This window comes from Octodon degus, unplaced genomic scaffold (genome assembly GCF_000260255.1).
Source record: "Octodon degus isolate 3935 unplaced genomic scaffold, OctDeg1.0 scaffold00011, whole genome shotgun sequence".
Lineage (NCBI taxonomy): Eukaryota > Metazoa > Chordata > Mammalia > Rodentia > Octodontidae > Octodon > Octodon degus.
In genome coordinates this window covers 4,424,198-4,440,785 of record NW_004524587.1, presented here as the reverse complement: position 1 = coordinate 4,440,785, position 16,588 = coordinate 4,424,198, and the positions used below count along the sequence as shown (strand labels likewise).

Below are 16,588 nucleotides of genomic sequence, written 5' to 3'. Positions count from 1 at the left end.
GAGATCGCAGGGGTCAGCAAAAATACCATAGATTCAAATCACTTGGACTTACTTTTGTTTAATTTTTATTTTTCATGGACCTGATGATTAAAAAAATTGAATAACTTGAGGACTTCTTTTAAATTATTCCTTCTTTATTGGCACTTTCCTGTCCCATTTCATCTTTTCCCTCCCCTTTGTTTTTGCAACAACAGCAAAAAAATTTTAGCAAAATCCCCTTTAAATAGAAAAACAATTATGGTATTTTATCTTAGATTATTTCTATAAATGCTGATATGCCTGTTACAGTAGAACAAAATAGTTCAGTATCTCAATATGGTAAACACAACTGATCCACCTCAGAATTTAACAGTTTCCTCCTATATAAAGTGGAAAAATCATCATTGCATATCTTTTTTCCCCTTTCAGTGAAGTTTCTGAGATTCCTAAGACTCATACGGTTAAATTACCTATAAAATAACTGACTTCCTACTAACTTGTTCAAGAATGTACCAAGTTTCAAGGGTAAGAAACAGAATACTTTATTATAAAACTTATAAAATAATTAAATATTACACATATATTTTGACTTTTCTCTATAATCCATGGTTTTATGCAACATTTTTCCTCAGAATTAATATCACTTACTCAGAGAAGCAAGTGAGAACACATAATAGGCTATTAATAAATTAACTTTTCCATAAAATAATAAAATGATAATTATATAAAGACACAAATAACTTGCAATTTTTCAGAGGGCAACAATGTGGTGGTGGTGGTAAGCCATTTTTTCCTCATGGTAAAATGGCTGCCCCTTGAGGCCAAGCCAAATAGATTGAGAAAAGCTCTTAACCATTATTTCTGTGAGATTCAAGAACTTGTGGTTTTAATTACCATGGGGTTAAAGGATGCTGCTAAATTTAACAAACCACCATCTGGCTGGTTATGCTGAGATGGCTCATCTCTGTCTGAATTGAGACATTTTAAAGCAGTAAAATTGGGTTACATTCATCAAAGACATTGACGAATAGAGTGGTATCATACAAATACACCCTTTATAACCACTTCGCATGGACTTACAGGAGGACTGTCTTGTAAGCTACTTTGGTTTTGGCAAAATAGTGTGGTGTTTTTCCAATTGAGGACATTTTTTAGCTTATTAGTACCTATCAATGGTTGGCTTCTGATGACTAAAAATATCATTTGAAACATTGTAAAATACTCTCATTGAAGGGTCATGGCATATTGTGATTTATTAATATTAATATAGCAAGAAGACAGATGGATTTTCTCTTGCCACTGTTTTTTTTTCTTAAATTAATTGCAGGGCAAATTTAAACATGTCAGTCAGTAGGAAACAGCCACCAACAGGATTTAGTTTCCCAGAATGATGGTAATATGTACAGGCCATTATAAATGACAGGTTTCTCTCCTTCAGACACGGTTATTGTGCCATTTAGCTCTTCCTACATTTTTTTTTTTTTTTTTTTTTACCAGAAAGGAACAGACGAATCACCAATGCTCATGCCCAAAGAGCAGGCCCCAGGCTGCTGAGCAAGCACCAAAAGTGATGAGGTTGGTATGATGTATGAAAGACATCGACATTTATCTCTTTTGAGGTTCCCCCACCCAGTGTGAATTTCAGCCACATGGTGATCTCAAATAGTTCACTGTGTTCTCTTCTTTGGAACACTTTTCAAATTTTTAGCTTTAGTCTTGGAGACTTACTAAGTAGAATATATTTTTATCAACAACAACAATACACACACACACACACACACACACACACACACACTAAATAAACATAACACAAGGCTTGCCAGTCCAGCAGCAAGCACGGTTGTGAGCACCATTTGTCTCCTGATGTAACTCCTGATTTGCGTGTTCACAGCTTAGGTGGAACTCTAAACTCCACGCAATAGCCCGGCATCCATGTTTGACTGGTACTCCATCCAGATTTGACTGGACCCAAACTCTTAAAGGACCTTTTTAAAAAAAAAAAAAAAAAAAAAAAAATGTCTTTTCCACTGACTCTTTGGAATTTCAAAGAGAAGGAAAGGGGCCTGCCTCTGAGATCCTGAGACACTCAATCTGTCAAACGGCAAACTGACATAGCTCAGTGTGATGCGTCACTTCTTTTGGGTAACAGTGCAAATCAGTTTTCTCTTTCTTATTTTGCTAAGTCAGATTTGTCATCGCTTCTCATGTTCAAGTGCTTCAGAGTACCTTGTGCTCCAGGACACCGATTAGGGAGACCGGCATCAGCCTGCGTGCTCCTCGGATTGTGTAGCACCGTATGAAGGGTCACAGAGCCCAGCCAGGGATCGAAGGGCCTGGTCCCTGTGGAGGCTGAAAGGCAGGAGGACTCTGATGGCGGAGCCGTGGGGTGTCCCCAACTTCAGCTCTTCCTTGTGCAGGACTTGCAGCACTGTTTCCCGTAGAACTTGTGATTGCAGGCCCCATGCTGAGGAACCAGGTGGCACCAGCTGAAGACGTCTATACACGCTGGATCCTCTAAGATGACACAAGACATTGAGCGCATCAGTGGGAGGCTCCACCTTCATCTCAGACGAGAGTCAGTGGGACAATGACTTTGGGCCTCTGTGTTGGGCGATAAGGTGCAGGATGAAGGTATCAAAAGGGACCGTGACCCTCGGCAAAGTCGACATGCGGGAAAAATAGATGCTAAGTTGCATGCAGTAAGAGATCAATGCTTTATCCTCCCACATTGCCTGAAGCCACTGTAAACTGGAGTGCTGAGGAAGGTACCCTAGAATGGCACATTAGAGACCCCTAGGGCTTTTGGGTTTTTTTTTTTTTTTTTTTGGTCTTTGAGACAGGGTCTTGCTATGCAGCTCAAGCTGGCCTTGAGCTCACCCTGCAGCCCAGGCTAGTCTGGAATTCACGATGATCCTCCTGCCTCAGTTTCCTGAGTGCTGGGATCCCCACCTTCACCCCCTGGAGAATTTTGTTAATCCACTGATTCAGATTCAGAAGGTCTAGAGTGGGAGCTGCAGTCCTGTATTTCTGCAAATCACCCAAGGGTGCTGGTGGCCTAGGGTGAGCTGGGGGCTTAATATAGTCATCACCTGGACATGAGACTGAGCTACAACGTGCTGTGAAGGTTTAAATCAATCTCCTAGCCAGTTTGGAAAAAAAAAAGTAGCCTTAATATCTGCCCTTTCTAATTTCATTAGCTGCTTACAGAAAATGAGCTCTGTCAGTATCCTTGGAAGCAGGATCATGAACATCTGAGATGGTTGGATACAATTTAGGAGATGAGGAATGCAATCACACGTAACACTTTCTTTACCCCAACATGAATGCATAATGTAGGAGGGGCTAGGGGCCCATGACTGTCCCATGACATATTTAACATGTATTTTTCACTTTGAAAATAGGATCTTTGTAAAGTGCCTGCTTAGGCAGAGCACAGCAACCAGGGTTCAATCCCCTGCGTGCTGTGCCGGCCCTCCTGAGATGGGATTGAGACTGGGCATGATGGTGCATGCCTGTAATCCCACAGCTTGGGAGGCTGAAAACAGGAGAATCACTCTGAGTCTGATCTACATAGTGAGACCCTGTAGACCCTGTGGATCCTGTCCTAAAAATACAGAAAAAAAAAGAAGGAAAAAAAAAAAAGATCTCTGCTATGTGTAGCTAAACATTATTCAGCACTGGAATTTTCTACTTCTACCTCTATCCCTGCCCTAGTCTTCAGTGGCTTCTGACTTCGACTGTTCTAGCCTGCCCTCCACAGCTACCCACCCACAGATCCGCCCCTTGGCGTCTCCCTTGTGTCCTTGGGTGTGGCTCTCCGCCACCCTGCCTTTCCTTCTGCCCCCGAGTTGCAGCCTCACTCTATGTAGCCTCACTGCCTGCGGCTCCCAGGCCCCTTGATTTCTTTTGCCTTATATCACAGAGGGCCAGGCATCACTTTGGGACACGGCCAATTCCTGTCATTCCTGACCTCAAACTCTTCCCCTCCCCCTGGCATCCAGGGAACAGTCACTGCAGTTGAGGCTGAGGCCAAGGCCTTGAGCCTAGGGTTCCCCAGCCCCCGCCCTCCTCTTCCTCTCCTGCCCCAGCCAGTTACTCTCGACCCTTGCTGATCCCCAGGCCAGCACCAGCATAAGAGCGTCTCTGACTATGCTATACAACCAGCAATCTCCTTGGCCTCCTTATTCAACATCCTGCTTTATTTTGCTACATTTAATTTAGCATACTAATTATATACTTAATTTAGCTGTCATACTCCTGGTTACTATCTCTTTGTCCCCCAGGATGCAGACTCCTTGAAAGCAGGGACTTTGTCAAACACTGCCTATCACGAAATAGTTTCTCCATAAACCTTGATGAAAGTAAACCAAGTTGCTTGAAACTATCATGACTACAATAATCATTCAAACCATACCACATCTCAACTTACGTATAATGGTGGAGTTATTATTCTGCTTCCAGACACTCCTGAATGCACTTGAAAGGCAGGGGCTAGAGAGTCTGCTGGCAGCTTTAGTAAAAGGCATGAGCAGGGGGACATCCTAAAAAACTGTCAGTAAGATTTGTGAGTATCTGAAAAAATAGTCATATTCTATGAAATGAGTACTCTTCCTTGGGATGGGTGCCAGGAGACTGAGTTATATATACAAGGTAGATGAAGAGAAAAAGACCTGGAAAAAATACATTTTTACAGTGTCCTATGCCTTCATCTGTTAGTAGATATCTTAGTTTCTTTTAGAGTACAGAGATCACTCTACTGATAAAATGGTAGTCCAAGAAAATAAGCCCCAACTACTGAAACCATAGTTCTAACCACAGTGTTTTATCTGAAGATAAGAGTGGGGCTTCGGCAGGTACCTGGCTGTTCATGTAAGCCAGGAGGCAGACATGTGGCATAACACAATGCTGGCAGTCTCCATAGCTTAATTACTAACAGCTTCTTATGTGAGTGCCTACTCTGGGTCAGTGCATACTAGGTAGGATGACCGTGGAGTCCTCCTTCATCTCACATCCTACATGCAAACAAGCCAGTATTAGCTCAATCTTCAAACTTCACCCAGTTTCTCATCGCCCCTGTTCGTGGCACCGCCAGTGGAATTCTGCAGCTGGCAGAAGGGTACAGAAGTTGCCTCTGTCCTGCAGGCAGCCTGTGTGTTTAGCGATGTCACTGCCAATGACCTTCCCCCAAGCCAGACCCTATAGCTCCACGTACCCCACTGGCTTCCATCCTACGCAGGGTTAAAGCTGAGCTACCACCTTGTCCACTACACTTCAAGCATATGACTGACATTCCTTCACTTCAGTGGCATATTCCTGTCTCCCAGGTATGCACCTGGCTACCTTCCTCCCACACTGCACCATCATCATCACAATCCTTTGTAAACTAGTTTTCCTATTTCCTTCTCCCAGTCATTTTTTCTTCCTGAGCTCTGTTTTACTTCTGGCTGCTAATATGTTCATTAGTTGCCCTGTTTTCTTTTGCCATCAAGAATCTCCAAAAACGTATGCCATGAAAGTGCTAAATAAGTATTTAGAAATGGAATCACAACAACCCTTTGATAGCTTCTGGCCCTAGGTGAATTGCTGAATCACTATGGTGGTCATCTAATCTGGCTGAAGCCCTTAAAACAACAGTTTATCTTCCCCAAGACCACCTCTCCCCTTCTCCAACTCAGCCCTGGGTGCACTTTCACCCTTCCCACCACCTCAGGGGAGACCCCAATCAGTTCCTCAGGTATATCTAAACATCCCCCTCAAACTCCACCAGGGCTATAGAAGCCTCAACCTCCCTTTGTTCCAATCCAGAGACTCTTTCATCTTCCCCAGATTCTATGTCCTCCAAGATAATAAAGCCCCTTTCCCTTTCTCCTTCTACCTGTTTCTCTGCTGTGATGCTGTCAAAAGCCTAACACCCTTCAAGGTAAACATTATCTCCCTCTTTGACCAATGCTGCATAACTAGTAAGTGCCAGGATAGGTTCATGTCTAGTTGCGTGATTTCAGAGTTTGTGCTCCTTTCACTGTAAGATGCTACCCAAACCCAAGATGTGGGATTCCGTGACAGTTACCCTTGTTTGATGTCACTCGTCTGTAGCTGAAATTTCTCAGAGAGGTGTGGACAAATAGCTGGGTATAATGCGTGCACTATGACAAACAAAGCTGAGTGGTTTTATATAAACATGTATAACAAAGCCATAAGGATGGTGCCTGGTGTGGACATCCAATCAAAACCCCCTTAGTGAAAATCCCACAGTGATAATAGTCCAGGATAAAGATCCCTGGACTATCTGCATAACAAGGAGTCTAGGGATGGGAAACCTGCTTGGTTGGAAGTTGGGATGATGCCAACCCTGGCAGGAAGTTCTTCTCCAGAGGGCAGTGTGAGTTACTGTCAGGGCTGGAAACCCATGTGACTGTCAGTTCCTACGGGGAGGTATCAGAGATGACTGAAAGAACTGAATCTGCTTACTGCTGGTTCTTGTCTCCTGAAAACTCACAGCAAGAAAATGCACCCTACCAAGTGATAGCATAGGCAAGTGACTCTTTTTCTTCTTGGGATAGGAATGGGGAAGAGCTCCCACCAGTAAACTATAGGTCACACCTTTGCCAATAAAAATAGGTGCCTTCTCTCTTTACTCTTCGCATAGCAGCCTTACTTTGCTGAGGGGAGCATTCCCATGTAGTCCCTGAGAATCACCCCCATTCCTGTAGCACAGGTAGAGCTGTCCTCGAAGGTCGCACCGCTAATACCCTCCCCACTTATGTACGGTTGTGATGTTGTATCTTCTTCCTCTTTCTGTAGCTTAAGAACAACATCCTGCTGGGCTGTATTTTTGATCCCTGGAGATGTATATGAGATGCTGCTGACTTTACTTTGACTGAAGCAGAGGACCCGAAGGATTTCTCACACCACTTATTCACACATTCATGCATATATTCATTAAAAGCAAAGAAAGCACCCACTGAAAGCTTGGTGAAGTACTAGATAGCAGGTGGACACAGGACTAGTGGTCCCCCTAGCATCAGGGACCGCCTATCCATGTCCACTCTCAATTATACACCTCCTCAGGAGGAATAGTCATGGTTGGCCTTTGTCCTTCCTGAGGCAGCCTAGGAGCTGTGTTTTCTTCCAGACTGGGTCTTGTATGTGGTATGGCTTTCCCAGTGATGATTTGATTGTGACAAAGAGATGGGGAAGAGGTCCCAGAGAATGTGACCTGCTGCCCAAAACTGTACACCTCTTCCTCATAGATTCCTGCAGGGCCTACAGAAGATCTAGCTTTCAGCATCTGCCACAGCCCGTTTCTTTATCTTTGTAATCCAGATAGCACAAAGAGAAAGAAGGAACATTAGCCTCAACCCCAAACGCTAGGAAGTCAATCAATAATGGAGAGATGGGAAGAGATGCAGATGGGATGGAGCACATGGGTAACAGTCCTGGATCCTGGGTCGGAGCTGCCATGAATTGGAAGAAGCAGGTATGAGACCACACAGTCTCGGGAAAGCTGGGCTATTTCCTGCTCTTTGTAGGATTGCCTTAAAATGAGCTGGATTCGTAAACGCTGGTACGCTTTACCCTGACAATTGAGTTTCCTATGAGTACCCGCTGCACCTAAGCTGATTTTCAGAAACCACTGCAAGCGTAGTCCCAGCCTAATATCCATTCATTGTAATTCACTGTAATCCAAAGTGTGAACCCTTTGAGGGCAGTTACTGTTGGCGCTTATATTTCCATGGGTTAGCAGAAACTCTGTCACACACTCATTACTTTTTCAGTTTTAACAAAATAGCTAATTTTTAAAAATGGACTTGCAAGGTGACCTTTCCCCACTTTCAAAGAATGAATGGTTACAGCATCTTCTAAAACTAAACATTTCGAGGGTGACAGCTTGGCAGTCTAAGCACCTGTCTGGAAAGTGCAAGGATCCAGGTTTGATCCCTGGTACCACATGCCATGCTGGCCTCACACTGAGCTGAGGCATGGTGGTGCACACCTATAATCCCAGCACTAGGGAGGCTGAGACAGGAGTATCACAATGAGTCTGAGCTGCATAGTGAGACCCTGTACTAAATAAGTAAAAGATTTTAGAAACAAAATTAAAGGGTTGGCCAGATAGCTCAGTGGATAAAAGTGCCTGCTCAGGCAGAGCGCGGCAGCTGGGGTTCGATCCCCTGTGTGCTGTGCTAGTCCTGTCCCTGGGGCACAATGAGACGGCAACTGAGACAGTATGGTGGCATACACCTGTAATCCCAGCACTTGGGAGGCTTTAAACAGGAGAATCGCTATGAGTCCAATCTAGCAGTGAGACCCTGTAGTCCCTGTGCCAAATACATTAAAAAAAAAAAGAAATTAAACATTCCCTTTGCATGCAGACCTGATTATTTGGACAGTAACTGTCCCCAAGCTGTGGGACAAATCTAGGGCGCATCATCCCACAGACTCATTCTCTGGCTGGGGCATGGGGCCCTCTACCTCTCTTTCCAGGAGCCGGACAAAAGTTGGTATTGCAGGCTTGGAGCACTGGAGGCTTCTGGCGAAGCAGGCAGCTGGAAGAGGGGCGGCCGTGCTGCACACAGTGGACCGAGCGCGTCTGGATGCCTCCGCCGCAGGTGACCGTGCACTGCAGGAGAGAGAGAGGGGTTGGGCTGCACAGCGATGGCGCCCTTCCTGAGGGCAGCGACGGAACAAGCATCTCTTGGATGTTACTGAGGGGTCGGCCAACGCGGCAGATCGTCTGGGGCCAGGCACAGGTGTGTCGCGTCCATCGTAATGTGTGTGAGCCATCCGATCTACCTGGAAGCACCTTAGGCAAATGCTGTGTCCCCCGATCAGTGGCTCATGAAGAGCATGTCCAGAAGTAACCTTAATACTGGAGAAACCAACCCAAACACATCTAGGGAATGAAGCACACTATTTAAAGAATTCCAGATGCTCTTTGCAGATGCCATCGTAGAGGGGGATAGTTTCAAAACTAAGAGAGAAAGAATGATGACGTGAGATGCTGGCATTTTGCCTTCGGTGTCCAGCCAAATTCTGAATTAGCACAGGGGAGTTGGTGCTTCCTAAAATATCAGTGATTTCACTGCCCAGTTAAAAAAGTTAACTGGGCCCTGGAGATAGCTCAGCAGTCTAAGTGCCTGCCTAGGCAAGCATAGCGACCTGGATTTGATTCCAGGTTCCACATGCTAGGCCGGCCACTGAAACCTGGCATGGTGGCACACACCTATAATCCCATTGCTGGGGAGGCTGAGACAGGAGGATCACTATGAGTATGAGCTACATAATGAGTCCCTATACCAAATAAAAGACTAAAAAAAATTTAATTAAGTGGATTTGCCTTGAAAAATTAGCATGCTTTTCCCGTTGTTGGAGCAGCTTCATTATCTGGCCCAGTATGTGGGGGGAAGGGGGAGTAAGTTTCTTTTGGAAAGAGTGTGAATGTGAATTAGCCCAACCTTCAGATATGATTGTATGACTGTCCCTACATCATCAGCCATAACAGGAGAGCTAGTAAGCACTTCTGGCTCGAGGGGCACCTGCACCCTCGCATCCCCTCAAGGCTGCTTTGTTGTAGCTAGGTCAGCACTCGGGTAAATGCGTGTGGCTTTCTCTGCAGGAGCAGAAGTGGTGGACCGGTCTGGCTTCCTGGAAATTCCTTGCTGATCATGGATCTGAATCTTATGAGAATCAGTTTCTAGATAGCAGCACAGTACAGCAGCTGGAACCCTGTATCTATGTGCTCGGTGCACAGCCAGCTGGAAGTGTTCGCTCAGGCCGAGCCCTTGGCTTCTTTCCTCCCAGCCAACTCTTCAAGCACTTTGCAGATCGTGTTGTCAGAATGTCTCAAGGACACCCACGAGATCTCAGATGCCTAAAGACAAGCTGCTTTTCCAACGCATGGGCATGCACCAGTCCCAGCCCACTGGAGCCGAAGCTTCACTCAGGTTTACTCAAACATCTCATGAGCCCCCAAATCGGGTGGTCTTGGCTTGAACTGCCTAACACCGTGACTCTATCTGCCCTAGTCCCCAAATAGACACAACCAGGCCTACTGAGAGGGCTGTATCAAGAATTAAAGGAGCAAATGCATGCACAATACTGAGCAGAGTACATAGAGGCAGTCTGGAAACATTAGTGTTATAGTATTGTTCAGAAACTTGATTATGAACATCATTTCTAAGATGGTTTTAGGGGCTATAGCAACATCAGATCAACATGACAGGCTTGGCACAAGTGCTGCACAGTTATCACTTACTTATGAACAAAACACAATGCTGTGTGACAGTAATAACTGTTCCAAATTTCCAGATGTGAAAACTAAGGTTACAGATTGAATAATCCACCTAGGGTCCCCCAGCAGACAGGGGTGGCCAAAGAACACAAGCCCTTCTTCTTTACAGTTATGCAACTGTCCAAGCGTGTAGAGCAATCCTCGGCAGGCTACCTGTTTTATTTTCTGTTCCCATCTCACTCAGACACCAGCCTCCTCAGTCTGCGCATGCTCACCTGTTGCCATGGTGACGAATACCAGCCCGCCGCCAAGGTGTACGATGGACAAGCCCTGTGGTTGCATGTTTCTTCCAAATCCAGGTTTGGTTTCTTGATGTTGCGGCATCTTCGCTCTGGGAAAGTGATCAGCTTTCCCTCGAAGGTCTTCTCACTGCACTTCATCTCCCTCCTCCTCACCCCCAAGCCACAGGTGGCGGAGCACTAGGAGCCAAGAACAGAGCTGTGAGTGCCCCAGCAACACGGACACCTTGGCCAGAGGCCAGCGGAGCGCCACGACTTTCCCACAGTCACGGAGCTCGGCACCACAGAGCAAGAAGGGCTCAAGAGAAAGGGAAAATCCCAGAAGACTGTTCGTTGAGACAACCACAACTACCCTCAGACCTCTGTGAGGTAGGAGGAATCGGAGCAAGGCAAGGAAAGGCTGAAGAGACAGCTGAGGGGGACGAATCACAATTTAACAAGTACATCTTGGCCAAATGACAGGCAGGGAAAAAGTCATCTCATGCTGCATTGTGGCCAGAAAAGGAGAGCAGGAAGCTGATGAAATAGCTACGAGAAAAACATGCCTTTGCAAGTTATTTAAACAAAATGATAGGAGAGTGTAGAAGGACGTGATGAAGGGTCAGCGTCGGTGTAGATACGCTGCACAATGAAGAGCAACAGTGAGCTTCTGGGAACTCTCCAGGGAGGCACAGGCACTAGCTCCCTTGCGTGGGGAGGAGAGCCAGGCTGGCTCCAGGCCCACCTGCTGTAAGAGTGGAGGGCTTGTTCCATGCAGGGTCTATCTAAATCCATGGATTTAGTCATTAGGCTACAATGTCCTGTAAAGAGAATGGATGAGGGGAGAGAGAGGTATATTGCTATGCCCCATTCATGATGTGGACCTCCGCATGCCACAAGGGTGGTACCTGAATGAGCCAATATGTGTAGGGATAAAAGCCTCCCCCTGGCTGGACCTCACCATCCCATTATTGATATTCTCTCTTTCTTGGTGTCTATCCTCCTTACCAGATTAAGCGTTGTAGAAGAGACCTCACTGGTCACATGATACACTCTGGGCTTAGGTCCTTTTCTATGTCTGTAAATTCCAGCAAGCCGGAGAGCTGGAAATTATCACCCCTCTCCCCTCCCCCACAGACGTCTGAAAGTACAAAATCCAGGAATTCAAAGACCTGGCTTCTCCCCAGTCTTCATCACTGCCACAGCCATCTGAAGTCCTTTCTGCCTGGGTGGTGAGTGCTTTGCACCCCTCCCCAGCCCTAAACTGAAAGTCTGACTGGTGTAGGCTTCCTGTCAAATTTCAGGCAGCTTCCTCCAAATTGCAGGCTCTCCTCCTGTAGAGGAGGTATTTCCAGCCTGTCACCTGTCACCTTTTCCTCAGGTAAGTCTGCACTCTGTGACGAACAACCTTCTGCCAACCTGCCTAGGCCGCTGCCTGGCCCACGGGCTCCTGCCACTCAGGAGTCTCTTCTGATAAAGGCCTTTCCTCAGATCTGGCTCTGACTAACCATCGGCTTTCTCGCAAAATTACCAGCTTTGCCCACAGCATTGAGCATGCCCAATCTGTTAGGTTTTGTATCCCTTGGCCAAGGTGCAGCCCTGGTTGGAGGTTGCCTGCTGAACAAATCAGAAGTGAAGAACCAGCCATTAGGAAGGCCCTGGTCTATGTGCACAGCAGGAAGGAGCCCAGCACATCTGGATGGTGGGAGGTTATCTGAGAATTAAAATGAGCTCGTACCTCACTCCACGAAGAAGGGACCCACTGTAGCCGATTGTTCTTGGGGCACCGTCCGAGCACACAGCCCTCCTGCGCCTCAGGTCTGGGGCTGCTGCTGCAGCGGCTCTCAGGGAGGGTCTCTGTGGCAGAACTCTTGCACAGGACCTCACGCCGCCTCACTCCCCGTCCACAGGTCTTGGAGCACTTACAGGGGAGAAGAAATGCTATTTGCACGCTGTCTGAGGTGCTTTTCATCTCGTAAATGTTGAGAACATCGTGATGAAATGTTTACGGAGCTCTTTTTAAGCACCTGAGTGGCAGTCTAATAATGTTCCCCAAAGCAGGAGGACTGTACTTCGAGGCTCAGGCAAGACCACATGTAGCCTGTCCCAAGTAGCCTTCACCCTTTCGTAGGCCCAGTGCCCACAGCATAACCCTGGGTCTGAAGAGGGGTTGTAGGAGTCATGAGGCAGAGGCTGCTTGGTGTAGCACGTATGAGAAGAGTCTGGAAATGTATGGGGAAAAGCAGAGCGGGGCTGTACTCCAGAGGACCACTCTCGCCTCCAGCGAGGAGCAGGAGGAGGAGAGCAGAAACGCGTGCACATACAGAATGCAGACAGGTGCGGCAGCAGCACTGCGAGACAGACCATCCTGGAAACGGTCCCAGGGCCTGAGGTTCTCAGGCCTAGCAGCTGCGCTCTGCAGGCACTGTGCGAACCACTGCGGAGAGGACAGGTCCAGCGTCTGCCAATATATTTAGGTACCACAAACATACGCGGTGGAAAACTGACTCTCACACTTTTACTTTCTCGAGCTTTAGTAGAACTGAGTGCAGTGGATAAGGTTGCAAAGACACACTGGCTACATGCTTGCCAGGGTCACATAAAAGACAGGCTCTGGGTGTGGGCGTGTCCTCAAGGGATGTGTCACCCACCACCTTGGCCTTTACAGGAAGGACTGTGACCGAGGTGGCCTAATGAACACACACCCAGCCTGGGCGTGGTTCTCAGCTTGCTCTGAGGACCAACGTGAGTTCCCACTCTTCCCATTCAGAACGGAAGTGACGGGATGCTGCTCAGCCCTCCCAGCAGCAGGGCACCTGCAAAGCTTTCCATGGAAGGGTGTATCTCATAACCGTCTAACTCCTAGGAGATCACCGCTACCGTTCCAGTGCACGCAACAGGCATCGAGAACCAGCGCCCAGGCACCAAGGCGGACCGCACCACCAAGGAACAGAGCGTGGCCAGCAAGTCAGGTGCTGCCAGGCCTGGGAAGTGAGGGCTACACCTGTCATCACTACTGCACGGACACGACTGCTGCTGGAATGAAATCTCATTGGAGGTTTGCAATTATTTTTTGGAATGGTAAAAGCTTGAAAGCAACTCTAGAAGGGATCAATGTGGTACTGCAGCCTGTCTCTAAAGGGAGACTAGGTTGGAATAACTCCTTCTCAGGGATTCCTTTCTTATGAGGCAGAGACAAATTCTCAAAAAACATATCTTTGGGCTTAGTAACCAAATTAAAAGAAAAAACACTTAAAAATATTTCCATGTGAAATGTGAGGTGAGCACAACAAACTACACAAGGTTCATTTGAAAGTTGCCAGTCTTCATCTCTTTTCATCATGACCACATACGTATTAGACTCAAATAGTCCTTTAGAAATTATAACCCCCAACTGCAAAATAGAAAAAAAAAAAAAAAAAGCAACAGACTCAAAACCACATCCTACTGATCCCTGCCTTGTGCTGTAAGGGAACATATTCTTGCATTTGGAAAACAAACCCCTAAGCATTCTCCAAGACACTCTGTCATACTCCTGGCCCTTACTTCCCTAACAGGTAGCCTCAGCATTCTTATGACCTTTTTATAACCTCTGCTTGGGCTGCTGTGCTGCACTGCTGGCCTTAAGCAATGGACCTCCTCCAGGATATTCGGTACTCTGAAGAACACAGGGAGGACAGAGGACAGTGGCTGCCACCTGGCTTCACAGTTAGGGTGCTAAAGCTCCTGTAGTTCTGGGATCCTCCAAACCGTGCTTGCCACTTTTGGCTGGCAGAGGTTGGTGTGAGATGTGGTGGTACTGCAGGTGGGAAAGCCTTGATGTCTATTCATTCCTGCAGGGAGCTCTCCTGTGCTTTGTGGGACATTTACCGATGCACACACGAGATCCAGTAGCTTCCATCTCCTCTGTGCTATTATTACTGACAGATAAGTAAGGTGGGAATATTCTAAGCAGGCAGAGAGGGCTGAGCCCTCGAAGGAGTCAGTACAAAGGATGGACACACATTACAGCTATGTCTAGAGGTACATCTGTTGTTGGAGGCCAGGCTTCAAGATAAAGACAGAATGACTAAATAAACTTCAATCACCTTGGTGGGTGACCAAGACCACTTGATCCATCCCTTCTTGAGAAGTTCTTTGTTCTTTCTATGTACACTTGCTATGTGACCTGCTTCCCCACTGGATGAATACTGCCTAAGCAGCAGTACTTAAAATCTGTTGATCAAAGGTTTAATCCACATTGTATGCACCCCATGATTTTGCTCTATAAAACTTCCTCTGTAAAGTATGCTCATTGCTACCCCAATTGGGGCCCCTCCTGTCCCTCTGAGGCCAGAGTTGTCTCTCAATAAAATTTCCTACTCTTAACCTCTGTTCCTTAAAATTCATCCTTTGATTTGGGGGAACACAAACCTGGAGTATAGGACATCCAGCAGGTTGAGAGTTACATTTATTTTCCCTTATGTTACTTGAAAGTCCTGTATCACTGCATGTGGGAGGCACAATAACTCCAGGCCTCCAATACTATTGCAAGTGAGTCTTTTCCTAAATCCTGTGAATCTGCCACATCATGACTCTGTGCCATATATCCCTTAATGGTCACCTGAGTGCCTCTGACCTATAAAATTCTCTTGGTGCATCAGCGTCATTAGTGACGCTGACTTCCTCGCTGACTTCCTCTTCCCCTACCTCTGCTGAGCTAAGCTCCTAATTCTTCTTATCCCACCTATTTCCCATAAGTCTCCTGCTATGCTCCGGAGGTGGGACTTCCTGTCATAGCCGGTTGCCTAGTTACTTGCGCCTTTTACCCAACGATGTCATTTCCCTATGCCTCCACTATATGTACCCAGCACTTCCCCTGAATAAACGAGACTTGATCAGAATCCTGTCTTGTCTCCATTCTTTGTGTCTCCTGTCCCTTCTCATCCCCACTCCCCCTCTAGGGTCCTCGTTGACTAACCCACAGGTCGGGACAACTATGACAATAAAAATGTTTTTCAGGGGCAAATCTGCCCAGGGGAAAATTACTACACTACTGCATTAGAGGGAATTTCTAAGCTATGAAAAATAGGGGCGGGGGCAGGTCCATGACTCGTCCAATTTTATAAGTTTGTGGTAATAGAAGCTCCATGACCAACTCCTCTATCTGTCCTTTAACTCTTCTTTGTTCCTGGTGTAGCAAGAGTCACATTTCCTTTCTATTCTCATTCTTCATATGTGCATCTTCCCATTTGCTTGGAAGAACTCAGAAGCCAGAGCTACAGCTACTCCCTTTCTAGCTACACCCATTATCTGTGTCCAAATGGTTCCCCATGAACTTGTGGAGTAAGCACTGGAAGAGGGGGTCCTGGACTTCAGGTCTCATAAGAATCACAAGATAAAATGCAGATCCCCAGACCCTGTGCTGACTCAGTGTGATCCTTACAAAGAGTTGGGAGTGTTTCACCACCCTTGTCTTACTTGGGGCTTGGGGTGAGACCCATGGCTTCAAGGCTTCTCCACTTACTTGAGACCAGGGCCCAGGGCTCCATGCTGGGGGGCAGGCGTGGCTGTTGCAGATCTGAACCTGGGTGGGTGTGCTCACAGGACAGAGAGAATGCAGCACGGCTTCCACCTCCTGGAAGGGCTTCTTCTGAACACACTGGATCTTCCGGCTCTGCTCGCCTCCCGCGCAGGACTTGCTGCACGCGCTCCATTCACCAGGCATCCAACTTGCGGTGACAGACAAAACCATTTCAAGGGAGGTGAGGACCTTTGATGGTCACTTCTAAAACATTTAGCGTGGATGATGAACCACCTAATGAAAGCCCTTAGATCCATCTGAAGAGCTTAAAACTACATATCAGATCTTTTATCTGTTGTTCTTTTATAGATTTTTGAAGCTTATGCAAATGTGGCTCAGCTGTTAGGAAGCACATTTAGTCACTATACAGTTTTAGGAAAAACACCTTCTTGTCTGTTGTATGGGAAGAATCGCATGCCACTTTAATATCAGCCATGCATTCGACCAAATTTATTGGGATCTAAACTGTGTCAGGGACTCTTTTAAGCACTGGACTCAGACAAATTAATGAAGCAGTGTTATTTCTATTAAAATCAA

General features: G+C 46.6%; 1 protein-coding gene across 1 annotated transcript in view; it reads right to left on the bottom strand.

Moving 5' to 3' along the window:
- Positions 1-2,377: 2,377 nt before the first annotated feature.
- Adamts18 (ADAM metallopeptidase with thrombospondin type 1 motif 18) overlaps positions 2,378-16,588 on the bottom strand; it is a 152,391-nt gene continuing 138,180 nt past the window's right edge. The window contains exons 19-23 of the mRNA XM_004625771.1: positions 15,995-16,199; positions 12,227-12,409; positions 10,486-10,689; positions 8,452-8,599; positions 2,378-2,493 (exon numbers count right to left, since the gene is read on the bottom strand). Of these exons, the coding sequence (XP_004625828.1) occupies positions 2,378-2,493; positions 8,452-8,599; positions 10,486-10,689; positions 12,227-12,409; positions 15,995-16,199 (856 nt within the window). The remainder of the gene's footprint in view (positions 2,494-8,451; positions 8,600-10,485; positions 10,690-12,226; positions 12,410-15,994; positions 16,200-16,588) is intronic.